General features: G+C 45.5%; 1 protein-coding gene across 1 annotated transcript in view; it reads right to left on the bottom strand.

Annotated features, from left to right (window-relative positions):
- The window catches only part of LOC135897104 (luciferin 4-monooxygenase-like), a 193,911-nt gene that overhangs the window by 17,372 nt on the left and 163,537 nt on the right, over nt 1-13,002 (bottom strand). Inside the window, exons 6-7 of the mRNA XM_070521381.1 lie at nt 12,777-12,948; nt 8,703-8,803 (exon numbers count right to left, since the gene is read on the bottom strand). Of these exons, the coding sequence (XP_070377482.1) occupies nt 8,703-8,803; nt 12,777-12,948 (273 nt within the window). The remainder of the gene's footprint in view (nt 1-8,702; nt 8,804-12,776; nt 12,949-13,002) is intronic.

Below are 13,002 nucleotides of genomic sequence, written 5' to 3'. Positions count from 1 at the left end.
ATCAACTTTTCTGTATCTCTTCGCATTTTCTGGTACTTATATAAATATACACGTGCTTGTCTAACGTCCTGAATATCAGACCCAGCCCGACGTTCACTTACCCCTTCACGAGAAAAGAGCATCGCACGTTTTCGAACCCGGGTCGCAACAGTGCGTAGTTTTGTCGGTCCACGCCTTTTTCAGCACTGAAAACCCTGCTGGTATACTTAACACGGAAGCCATGACTCAAATTCTCGTTCCTCTCACCGAATGGAATTTGGCCTTAGTTTGTAGGTTGTCATCACCAGTAGCAAATTGCAATTTTCCTATGATTATTACATGAAGGAAACAGAGTTAATATACATATTTTGAGTTGGGCGTCCCCTATGCGGACATCCGTATTGCGTCGTTCGCCAGCTACAGCGGTAATTCTAAGACTCACCGCTAGCGCTTCCCTCTTTCGCACGAATATTCGTTCTGTATGAATATTTGCACAAGTAGCGAATAATCACACAAATATTCTATTTTTATTCCAGGCGGTCTATAGCTGCACTATTTGTATCCGATTGGGTTTCGAAACGTCATTGTTGGCACAACCCAACCTTCTTGCATACTACGTCGCAGAGAGAGGGCTTCCCGTTCCTCTCTGCAAGCCCTGCACGCAATGCTTTTAATGCTTCAGTGTGTGCTTAAAGTACACATACATTGCAGGTACTAAAAACTTTCTTTTTTCAGCATCCCGCCAGGCACTCTTGGAGCGCATAGCTGCATTGGAGCGTGATCAAGAGGATTCTAAGAGGAAATTACAAGCCGCAAAAAAAGATACTTGAACAGCGAAGCAGAAAAGGCACAGCTGAAGAAAAAAATCAGACATCTTTTCAGTGATGATCAGATGTCATCACTAGAGCGGTTGTCAGCTCAGGGATCGCGGTGGGAACTAACACACTTGTCATGTCACTGAGGCTGAGGCTGGCATGCGGGACGCAGGGCTACAATCTGCTCAGGGAATATTGTTACCCATTGCCCTCAGAACGCACGCAGCAAAGGCACATCGAGCATGCAAAGTTTCGACCCGGACAGCTTACTGATATTTTGGAACCCCTCAAGATAAAGGTAAATAGTTAATATTTCCCACGCCTGCTACATAGTGAGCTTGCCTAGTGTCAGATCTCTTTGCCTGGCTAACCTATAAAGCTAAGATGCGCGACACTCTTTACCTTTCTTTTCGCCAGTACGCAGTAATATGTGAAGTATGTATATCCGCATCTTTTGCTGTGCTTCTGCTTTATTTAGTTGAATGGTCCGTCCTACGCATTTTCGATCTGTATGCTACGCGGTCCATTAACACTATTGTGAGTTTACGTTGAGTCATTCCTAATATTGATTTGCATTCTGCAGGTCAGTCCCATGAAGCCAGAGGAACGCCTTGCAGTTCTGCTGTTAGACGAGATGCAAATCATGTCGGGTCTCGTATATGACCATTCGTGCCGTGAAGTCCTGCGCGCACCCACATTGCCTTTATCCGATGGTTCGCTGCCTGACGATTGCTTGGCAACACATGGTTTGGTACTCATGCTTGAAGGTCTTTCCACTAGATGGAAGCAAACCATCGGGTATCACCTGACCGGCAACTGGATTCAGGCTGCCAGCTTGAAAGCTCAAGTAGTCGACCTAATTACCTCATGCGAGTCTACCGGCCTCAATATTCATGTGGTTGTATCTAACATGGGAAGTGCAAATCAGGCACTTAGGAAGCTCTTCGGAATTACCGTTAGAAAGCACAGCATGCCACGAACCAGTTGCCCTCAGGCCTGTGACCCACAGAGAAAGCTTTGGTTCATGACCAACGTACCTCACTTGCTCAAAAATCTAAGAAATCATTCGACTAAAGGTCAGCTCATCTACCTTCCCAAAGAAATTGTAAATAAACATGATTTGCCGACAAACTGCTTGAACATCGAGTATATAAAGGCCCTTGTGAGGCATGACGAGAAGGATGGCATAAAGCTTGCGCCGCACTTGAACGCTTCTGTTCTTGATCCAAATCATTATGATGAAATTAAAGTAGGCCCCACTATTTTGCTTTTTCATAACGACACGGCTTCTGGTCTGCGTCTGTTTGAGCAGAAGAAAAAAAAATTCAACAAATGCCCGCACTACTGCATGGTTCGTTGAAACCGTATTTAGGTGGTTTGGCCTCATGGGGGACGTCACGAACAACGAACCTCGCTTTCAGCTATGCGTTTGAGAAAGCTCATCAAGACAGCGTTGCATTTTTGAATGTGGCAGCTGAATTGTTCTCAAACATTCGTATTGGCAGTGAAAACAAAGCTGTTTGGAAGCCTGTACAAACAGGCGTCATTCTAGCTACAAGAACAGCCCTAGAAGTCCAACATGTACTTCTCAGCAAGTATAGCTTCCAGTACGTATTGCTAAGCGGATTAAGCCAAGATGGCCTCGAAAATTTCTTCTCCACTCTGCGGGCGAAAAACCCCTGTACCGCGACTCTATGAATTTAAGTGCAGCTTGACAAGTGCAACGCTAGCGCAATTCCTCAAGCCCAGCAAGCATGGCAGCTATTCTGAGGAGGAAGGCTATTTGTTAGTACATTTGCGCGACACAAGTGAGGCAAAACTCAAGACAGACAACACTCAAGCTCCAGAAAACCTTCTAGATTTAAGTAATGAAGTAGAGGAGTCGATAGTATACCTCGCACGCTACGTAGTTCGAGGGTGATAAAGCGAATACAGTGTAAAGACTGTCACAGTTCGCTGGTTGATACAATTGAAAAATTTTTCTCAACACCGCCAGTCTCTGACTACTCCACCACAAGGAGTGATTGAGGTAATCAAAATAGCTGAGAGCTACTTTCGCAATAACAAAGAAGCGCTAATGCTAAATTCGGTAAATGTGGCAAAGGTGCAGGAAAGCGTTACTCGTAGCATTGGCGAGCGAACATGCTTTCCTTCATGTCACAACGTGATTCCTAACATTGTTCAAATATTTTCCCGAGTCCGTATGGAGATTCTTGTGAAAGCCGAAGCTTCAAAAAGATTTTCTTTGGCTGAAAGCTCAAAATGTGCCAGCAAAAGTATTGGCATGCGTGCCGCAGTGTCCACCATCAAGTAAGGTGGTGGTCAGCACCTATGGAATTGTAAAGGGACTGCTGCTGCTTATATTAAGTTTTATACTTTACCTAGGCATTCGTAGAAGCGTTGGCAGATAAATGTCATAGACGCTACGCCACTGGTACGAGTTAATGTAGCCTTTCGTGTGGCATGTGAAGCCAAGCTCACCATTGTTCACGGCGCATATGCTGTTGTTTTCGAAATACAACTTGCGCTTTTCATTCACTGCAGTCAGGTAAAACTCAAAAACGAACCCAGAGGACCTCCTTCAATTCAGTAAATGGCAACTACCAATTGCAATGATGTGGCCGTTCATACGATTTCGCAGAAGCCCCTACCGCAGAAGCCCTACCCAACCTGCGATGCCACGCTAGGGGATTAACCACGACGTCATGACAAGCAGTCGATACCGTTGGTTGGAAGGCGTGCTTTGAGGAGTGTTTGCCGCTTCGTCCTTACGCTGTATCCGGCTATGGAGCTTTATTTATTTATCCGGCTATGGAGACTTTATTGTGCATGCGCGCCCCATGTGACACGAACCTTCGGAGCATCCGCGCATTGCATTTTCTTGGCAAATAGCGGCTCCGCTCAAAACAAAACGTGCTATCTCCTTCACCTGCAGTGTCGTTTTCATTGCAACAGAGCCCCTATTTGGAAAGGACAAGCTCTTAGCGCAAGACCACATTGTCCATCAACTTGCGTTTGTGTATACGTTTATGTCATGACATACTGTTACCATTGTTGAACGAGAAGAAAGAGGGCTAAAGAAGGGGCCCGATTTTTAATAATTACCGTTTCTTTAATAAGATCTATAAATAATAAATATTTTTTTCATAACACTATTGCAAAAACCAGCGTCTTCCAGTGTGAAACCAGCGCGCTTTTTGGCGCTGGGTCGCACTGGGTACGCTGGCACTTGCTGGGACTCATGGGACACCAGTAAGAACGCTGCATAAGAGCTGGGTCACTCTGGAAGAGACGCTGGTTCCACGGCCATGACGCGGGGCGCACTGGTTTGTGCTGTACAGGCGCTGGTTCTCGCTGCAGTTCGCTGGTTCACACTGGAAACTGCGCTGGTTGTGTTTTTGCCGCGCTGGTTCCGGTACACAAGGACGATGCTGCTGAATATTAAACACTTTATACAATTTTATCGCTTGATACTAGTCTCTTGTCCTAAATAACGCTATATCTTGGGGTTATAAAACCCTATTTCGTGTCACACCTTGGAATAAAGGTGCGTGAGCTGCCCTGTTTATTCATGCACATTTGAAACTGAAAATCACTTTCCTTGTATTATTTTCCCTTTTGACTGGGCGGATAGCTAAATTCTTGAACGAAGCCATGTAAACGCAGAGGACGCCGCATTTTTTAGTAGTTCGCACGTAACGTATGACCGGGAGTTGTCGCCGTTGTCGCAGTGTTGTGGAGTGGACATGAAATGCGGAAGTCGTTCAGACGCGCGCGAACGGACCCCGAGTTCGAAGCCTATCGCTAACGGATATTATCGCACCGATAACAAAGCTGAAGTGATTCGTGCGCTTCCACTTTTCCTATCGTACTAAAAAAAGTTTTGAGGGTCAAATACGCACATTTTAGCTTTCGCCAGCTACCCGCGCCGAGATTGGTCCCCACTAAAGCTTAGGCCTAGCGTATCCACCGAGTCCGTCCTCACGCTATCGGCGCGTCTTGGCTCAGGAATCAAGAAATATAACAAGGATAAATCACTCTATATTTAAGCTTTTCCATCGGTGTTCCTAAATAAACAATTTTTTCATGTATACAGTGCCAGCACCAGAAGCGATGACCGCTGATGTGACGCGTCATAAGCACAGGTATATGTGCTATCGCAGAAGGCTCCCAGCACTAGCCTGCGCTTCTCTGACGAAGATATACGACTAGACAGGCATGTTCACTGAAAGGCATCACTGAACTAAGGAAACGTTGCATATCCTTTGCGTGAAGAACAAGAAACGGCTATCAAAATCGGCAGTAACAGCCCACACACCGTTCCGGGTCGGTGGTTCATTTAGGACTTTTTATCGAAGTTAAAATAGCAATCGCAAGTGAAAATCGATGTTGTGGCACTTCCAAGCATACTGCTGAATACGGACAGCAACTTTTTCTTTCTTATACGGATGTGAGTTTTAGTTGCTGGGCCATAGCGCATCAACCATGCTTGTACAAGACGTAGCTTTGCGAAACAGACTGGTTCTCGGTTATGCCGGTGTTTCTCGCTGTTGGCGTGGCGTAGCGGTCAGGTGCCGGGCTTGGGATCTGTTGGTCGGACGATCTAATCCTGGTCGGTGCAGTTTTATTTGTTACGTATTTTTTTCTTTTTTTTATTACACTAAAACGCTCCTTGTTGCTTTCTGTATTCAAAAAATATATACGGCGTCCAGGCACCGCATATTTAACGCGCTAGATCTGTTTTTCGCGCGAGTAGCCAGTGCCTCCCAGCACGCTGCGCCTTCCCAGCGCCCCAGCATCCAGCGCGCTGCACTGGGCCCATAATCCGGCGCACTGGCTCCCAGTGGCACTGGGTTTTGCATTAGGGTTAAAAGCCAACAAACAAAGACGCCAAGGACCACATAGGGGAAATTACTTACCTTAGCGATTGAATTAAAGAAATGAAAAATAATGACAACGAAAGTGGATGAAGAAGCAACTTGCCGCAGGTGGGCAACGATCCCATGTCTTCGCACTACGCGAAGACGTAGGACACAAAAACGCGAACACGCACGCGTAATGCGAAGATAAGGGATCATTCCCCACCTGCGGCAAGTTCTTTTTTCATGCACTTTCATTGCCATTAATTTATCATTTGTTTAATTCAATCGGTAAGTACTAGTAATTTTCCCTATGTTGTCCTTCGCGTCTTTGTTGGCTTCTCATGATATGTTACCACTGATGTGTTTTCTTGAGCGTCTCTTTTTCTCATAATCCTACACTAGCTTTGATTCTGATGTTGAATATTATATTCAATACTATTATTATTGATGTCGAATATTCTATTTTATGTTCTCGGTTACGTGCATCTTGTAAACCAAGGTTAGTGCGTGTACATAAAAATAAAACATTCTGCTGACAATGCTGTTTGATTTTCGTTGCTATAAATGTTTTGTGATGCCTAATTCAAATCGTAAATTTAAATATGCTACTACATAATGTAACAAAATTTCGTTATGAACTATTAAAATACGTTATCCAAAGGCGTTTGTCTTGCCTAAAGATATAGAATGTCTTCTCCCATAGATATACCGAGTATTTCTTAACGCTTCCTTGACGGCGACCCCTAAAGAATATTCTGTAGATGCTTTTCCTCGGCTTCTACTACTGTAGTCGATGAGTAGTTGCCGGCACCGCTTTTCACACTGAAATTCCGCAATCGTCCTATTCAGTTTACAGACCACAGCAAAAAAGCTATAACTTTCACATTGTGAAGACAAAGGCATGAACAGTCGATGCACTCGCGACTAATTAAGGCATGCTGAATATAATAACTGCGGTGCACATACGCGCACAGGCAAGAAAAAAGGGTGCCAGGTGTTCTTATTTATCGCCCAAGAGACGCGAGGATGAAAGCCTTCTAAAGCCTACTGCGGTGACTAATCCTTCATCCACCTTAATCGGTCTTAATCCCATCTAATGTACCCTAATCCCTCCTAATTCACCCTAATCCACCTTAATCCAACCTAGTCCTCCTTTATACACCTTTATATTTACTAATGCACCTTAATTCACCTCCATTCACCCTAATACACTTTCATCGACTTTAACCCACCTTAATACACCTTAATCCTCCTTAATACACCTGAATTCATCTTAATCCAATTACTAATCAATCATAACTTTGCTAATCAATAATCATGTCTTATACACGGGTGCACATGCTTTGGTTCGCTTCCCGCCTTCTTTCGCTCACGTGATATTTTATGTCTCTGACAACACGACCTTAAAACAGAGGTCTAAGGCTTTTGCTTACTAAGCCACACACAAAGGGATGTGTCACAAGCAATACTAGATCAGACGCACAAAGTAAAGCATCTCATCATGCGGCAGAAAAATTGTCTGGTGTATAGAACTCGCCTCAAAAGCTCCCTTTACATCGGTATACCCCGTTCATACGGCTTTAGGAAAAACCCAACGTCATCATAAAGGTTGCCTCTAGCATTATCGATGCTGTTATTAGCATTTCTCAAAATGTTCAACCCCACTGGGGCGCGCAACTGGCCCTAAATAACACGCCTCCATATAATCCTGCGGCCCGTCCGCGGGAGCCAAGGAGGAATAGCGCGCCGTGCGCAGCCGGCGGGCGAGGAGAATCGAGGAGGAAAGCGCCGTGAGGAGGAGAGTGTCGCTACTTTCAAGCATCAAGGGGTTTTAGCACTGACCCTACCGAAGCGCCTAATGTCGGCGCTCGTTAGTCTCCTAATGCAGTGCTTTGCTTTACCGCACCTAGATGGCGGCGCCATCCCTCTCAATATAGCATATTTTACGCGATCGCGCCGACGTCACAACCAACCGTCACAAAATTTGATCTTGGACCCCTGCCAACAACACTTCGTGCTAAAAAGAACCACAAAGTTCGCCTTCTCGCATAGCCTTCGCCACAAGCCCGTCCCGGTAAAGATTACGGTTGCCGAAGGTACAGTTGCACGGAAGTGACAACTGTATGACCGGTCTATATATACGCTTCGCTTGTACTATAGCGTCCCTTCAGGCTCTTCCAGTCGCTGCGGTGATCGGTGCGATGCCACAATATATGGCAAAATGAAAATACGCATGGAGCTCCACTCAAACTTCGCATTAGGGAGTACCGTATTCGCGGGCGAATTTTTTTGCGTTCGAATCTCTTTTTTACACGTTAATTTGTTTATAGCGATTCGTTCTACGTGACAAAGACGGACGGGCCGGTTTTCTCGTTGGGTAGGCAAAGAAATGCTTACGAATTTAAAATCTTGGACGAAACCGACCTGTTCAAGTGGGCAACGTCATTCCGCACAACATAATGGTTGTACAATGCCTTGAACAGGCCTACTATTTCGTGTGGCAGAAGCACTGGACGTTTAAAGATGACAAAGAACCAACCAATATACTGTAAAATTGAAAAACATTGGCTGTCTAAAACTGGTAAAATCGTCTCAAACTAACTTGTTGCTATATTTCGCAGTATTTGGTTTACCATTTTTATCTGATATTGTAAAACATTCTGATTGAGTATTCTGATAAAACATGTTTTGGCGCACTTTTCATTCCACATTTCGCGACCTGGAAAGTGGCTCCACTGCGGCCATTCAAACCTCAGAAGGCACCCTCACCTGACATTCATTAAAACTCGAGCCACGTTGCCCCTCATTAACGGTACTTCGCGCTAGAAACACGCGGCACACGCGCAGTCATTTCCCATGAGGTACGCGCTCCCATTGGAGGCGTGCCAATCTCGGTGCCCGCACTGCGCAAGAGCATTCACACTCGAGACTCCCCACCCTACAGGCGCCAATAGAACACCGGAACACTGGGTGCCAGAATATTATCGGGTTTTTGCGCATTACTCAGCGCTAAATGTAGCTTCCTATATGGGAATATCTTGCTTACCTTGACCTCGTTGAATGGTAGCGGCCTGCCCACGCTCTTGACGTCATCAAGTTGTGGAGTTGAAAATGAGATGCACCCGGTCAGCTCCGTCATACCGTAAGCTGGCAAGAGAAGCACGAAAATTTTTAGCGCGATTAGCGTTCTTTGCCCATTTCACCCATTTGAGCCTATCTATCTATCTATCTATCTATCTATCTATCTATCTATCTATCTATCTATCTATCTATCTATCTATCTATCTATCTATCTATCTATCTATCTACCTATCTATCTATCTATCTATCTATCTATCTATCTATCTATCTATCTATCTATCTATCTATCTATCTATCTATCTGTCTGTCTGTCTGTCTGTCTATCTATCTATCTATCTATCTATCTATCTATCTATCTATCTATCTATCTATCTATCTATCTATTATTTACGCCAACACGGCGGCCCAAGTTGTCTTCAAGCTAGGGTCACTCAGTATGTGGTCAAGGTCCTGATGCCGTCGTCGTTATTCGATCGTCGCCATTCCAGGTTCATGATCTGACTTCGTCACGCTTACTACGCTCACCTAATAGACTGGAACACTAGGTATTTAGTCGTGGTCGTGATGCCGTCGCAGTCGTTACACCGTTGTAATTCTAGCTTTTTCATCTGACTGTCGTCATGCCATCATCTTCGCCCCATCATCTTCATATGGTTGTTACGCATTCGTTGCCATACCATCACCGTGATGCCGTTGCAATCGTTCTTTACCGCCACTCAAGTTTCGTAATACGATTTTCGCCATGCGGTCGTCGTTATGCATTCGTTCTCGTACAGTCGTCCCGATGTAGTCGCGGTTATTCCAGCTTCATCATTCTGGCTTCGCCGTCCAATTCACGTTATGCTGTCGTCGCCGCCCCATCTTCGTGACACAGTCCTCATCGTATCATTGTCACGCTCATGGTCGGTATTTCCTCACGGTTAGTCGACTGCCACCACTCAAGCTTGGTTATTTGACTCTGGTCGTCGTTACGCTTCCTACGCCAACGCAGTAGCATGAGTTGTCTAATGCACCAGCCAGTGGGCATGCGGTCGCGGTTGCGGTGCCGTCGCAGTTGTTGCATCATAACTTGTGAACATATGGTATTACATAAGAACATCTATTTTCTTGTTCCTGGTTTTCGATTTTTCTTTCTGAGCGCTTTCTTTTTTCAAGCACTGTTTCACACACGGCTGTGCTAACAGAATATGGGTATCCGGCAGTTTAAGGCGTGCTGCCTGCGGTATGATACAATTTTTCATTTGGTGCTCGCAGGATTTGTTCATTGCAGCTTCAATACAGGAGAAAGAAATGTATATCGGACAAACGGGGCAATGTTTCAATGAAAGAGTTATTGATAGAGCGATTGATGGAGTTGTTGTTAGGGTTTTTTTTTTACATGTATAAAAGCTGGATGATCGTTGAATATTTCCAGTTGGCACTACAGCACTCGTCGTGTCGTGCTTGTTTTCGATTACTGTCCTCATCTTCATTGCGCAGCTTCAAGTTTTACTACAGACATGATACTTTGGGACCATAATACTATTTTTGAGAAAATAACTTGAATATAATACAAAACAAAATTCTGTTACGCGGAAAATCAAACACAAACCACTTTTACTTGCCTACGGGGAGTATGAGCCATTGATGAGTCACTGCTTGTAGCCTTTGCCTTAAGGGGTTGCGAGCCATTGCTATGCCCTGCACTGCCGCCTGGATCGGACCCTTATTGTTTTCTATCGCGCATCGTGTCACAGAATATGCAGTGTCGGTATTCGCGTCCAAGACCCCCGATAACGCTATCGCGCTCAACGCTTAAAGGCGAAGCTTTAACATCCACCAACTTTCTCTCTTTGTCTGTTCCTTCTTTTTTTTCCTATCTTCAAAGAACTTATCGTATCTTCCGTGAATGCATCTCCTTGCTATGTAAGAAACTTGACTTTCAGGGTCTTCGCGTGCAAAAAATCGAAAGCGACCGATTCAAGGAATTCAAAGCTTCGCCTGGAAACAGAGAACACATATCCTTATGCATGGGAAATATCACACAGCTAAGGCAAGCCGAACTTTCCGCCACCGAGAAGAGCGCCAGTCTCTCCCGTATAGCCAGCAGGCTTCGAAATATATGGCCGCGTTTTGACTCGTCAGAACGACAGCACATTGGCGCGCTTGCTGGTGGTGGTTGCGCTTCTAGGATGGCGAATGCAAATGCGCGGTATTGCTCCGCCATTCAGTGCAAGAACAAGCCCCAGAAGGTGGAAGTCCGAGACCCGCCCGTGAAATTATACATATTTCTGAGCAATTGGAACGAAGAGACAAGCGAAGAACTGTCTGCAGAATTAAATTGCGCATTTTTTCTTGTCGCATTTCTTCTATTTATTTGTTTCGGGTGGTAAATTGAGGACCCCTTAAATGCACACCAAGAACGCTTTGTAAGCTTCGCTCGTACCCGCCGCGCTGGCACAGAAAATTTGGCGTTGCGCTGCTAAGCACAGGGTCGTGGGGTCGAATCCCGGCCGCGGCGGCGGCATTCGATTCGACCGAAATGCAAAAATGTCCGTGCCCAGTGCGGTGGCCCGGTAAAAAACCTCAGGTGGTCAAAATTAATCAGGAGTCGCCCACTAGGGCGCACGTCATAATAAGTTGCTGGTTTTGACACGCAAAACCCCACATTGAATTCTTTTTCAAAATTAATTTGTATACGGGCGCCCTGTCTGCTCAATTCTGGCGCCTGTTCCGGAAAACGCCAGTGAAGGTCGCAGCATGGTGAACTCATAGAAAATATTCCGTCGTGGCTACGCACACAATCTGACATTTTTAGGCGCTGTAAATAACGATACCGTATGCAGTCAAACGTCTTCGTAACTAAGTGTTCGGCAAATGCAAAATCGTTGGTTTTACAGGTTGCTTAGTTGTGAAGATCGCGCACCAATACCGCTCACAATAGACAAAGCCAAGCACATTCAACTGAATGAGTAACTTGTTTAGCATTAACTATGGAATGCCTTATTGAAATAGCTCGCTTATTTTTTGTGCGCACATCGTGTGACAAAATCCGCGACTGCTGTCTACCCTTGTTTGCACAGATGTTCACGGCATACCCCGCGGCAAACCTCGGTGGCGACGAAGGAAAACGCTGCAGACCATCCACTGCTGCTATCGCCTCCCTTGCCGACGAAAGTCTTGGTTTGCTTAGAGCTTCTTTTTCATTGTCGGCTTTGTTTACAATTGGTCTCCATCCCGCTCAATATGTGGCTTCGAAGACGTCGTGTGTCGTCCGTTTCGATCACATCATCACGTCGCCCCTACGGCGACTCTCATTCTTCATCCGTCGCTTCCTCTGCAGTCCTACAACAAACAGCGTACGGGTTCAGCGCTTTCTGGAGCAGTGCAAAAACACTGTAACACTCGCTGAAACTGATAGGTTCGTCAAGTGTGTCGCTAGGGCCGCAGTAAACGCACACCGCAGCTCAGTGGCGTCTATAAAGGCCAGTCGCGGCACCGCTACACGTAGAGTTTGTTGTAAAGCAACAGATCAGTTTCCGCTGGGACGGCTAGATTTCTTCGTTCTACAAATAAATTCGTTGTAGTAGTCTTCGTTGTAGAGGCGCTGGCGTCCACACAGCTTAACCATTGGAGCAAACACATTGCAATAACTACGACCAGCATTGTTAAACGACAGCGCTGTAGTTGAACGCAAAGTACATAAACCCTGCAGATTCTTTTTTTTTTAGGGTAGGGAAAGAGGGGAAGGCTGATTTATTGCTTGAACGTTTGAAGGAACTTGCGTTTTGTGCCCTGCCTTCTTGTGGACCGCGCTTGTGCTTTGTGCTGTCCGCACAGCAAAATGCAGCTGTTTCGTGGTATAAAATACACATTGAGAACGCTCTTGATAAAAACGATTTCTCACCGTGACCGAGCCATGCATCGGACACATATCCTGGCGCCGTCCTTTTATATTTGGAAGGATGCCTACTCTTTGCGATGGCACAATTATCTTTCTTATCGCTATTTTCGTTGTGTAGTAAGGTTTACTATACGCCCCAAATACAGAGGAACAAACCTTGCATGATCCCCGGTAGGTGAAGTTTCTGCATGACGCATCGCAGAACGGGTGAGGTCAGTGTACTGCCACCGACAATCACTTTTGTGAGACTGCTCGTATCCACTTGCTCTACAAGTGGGCATTGAACCAACTTGTGAAGGATTGTCGGATACAAAAAGGTGCTTGTCGGCTGTTGTGCAAAAAAGAAAGAGTTACTGTGAAAATCTAAAAGCATGTGCAGTAT

The sequence above is a fragment of the Dermacentor albipictus genome, chromosome 7 (assembly GCF_038994185.2).
Source record: "Dermacentor albipictus isolate Rhodes 1998 colony chromosome 7, USDA_Dalb.pri_finalv2, whole genome shotgun sequence".
Classification (NCBI taxonomy): Eukaryota; Metazoa; Arthropoda; class Arachnida; order Ixodida; family Ixodidae; genus Dermacentor; species Dermacentor albipictus.
The sequence above is the reverse complement of the archived record's forward strand: the minus strand, read 5'-3'. Positions and strand labels throughout refer to the sequence as shown.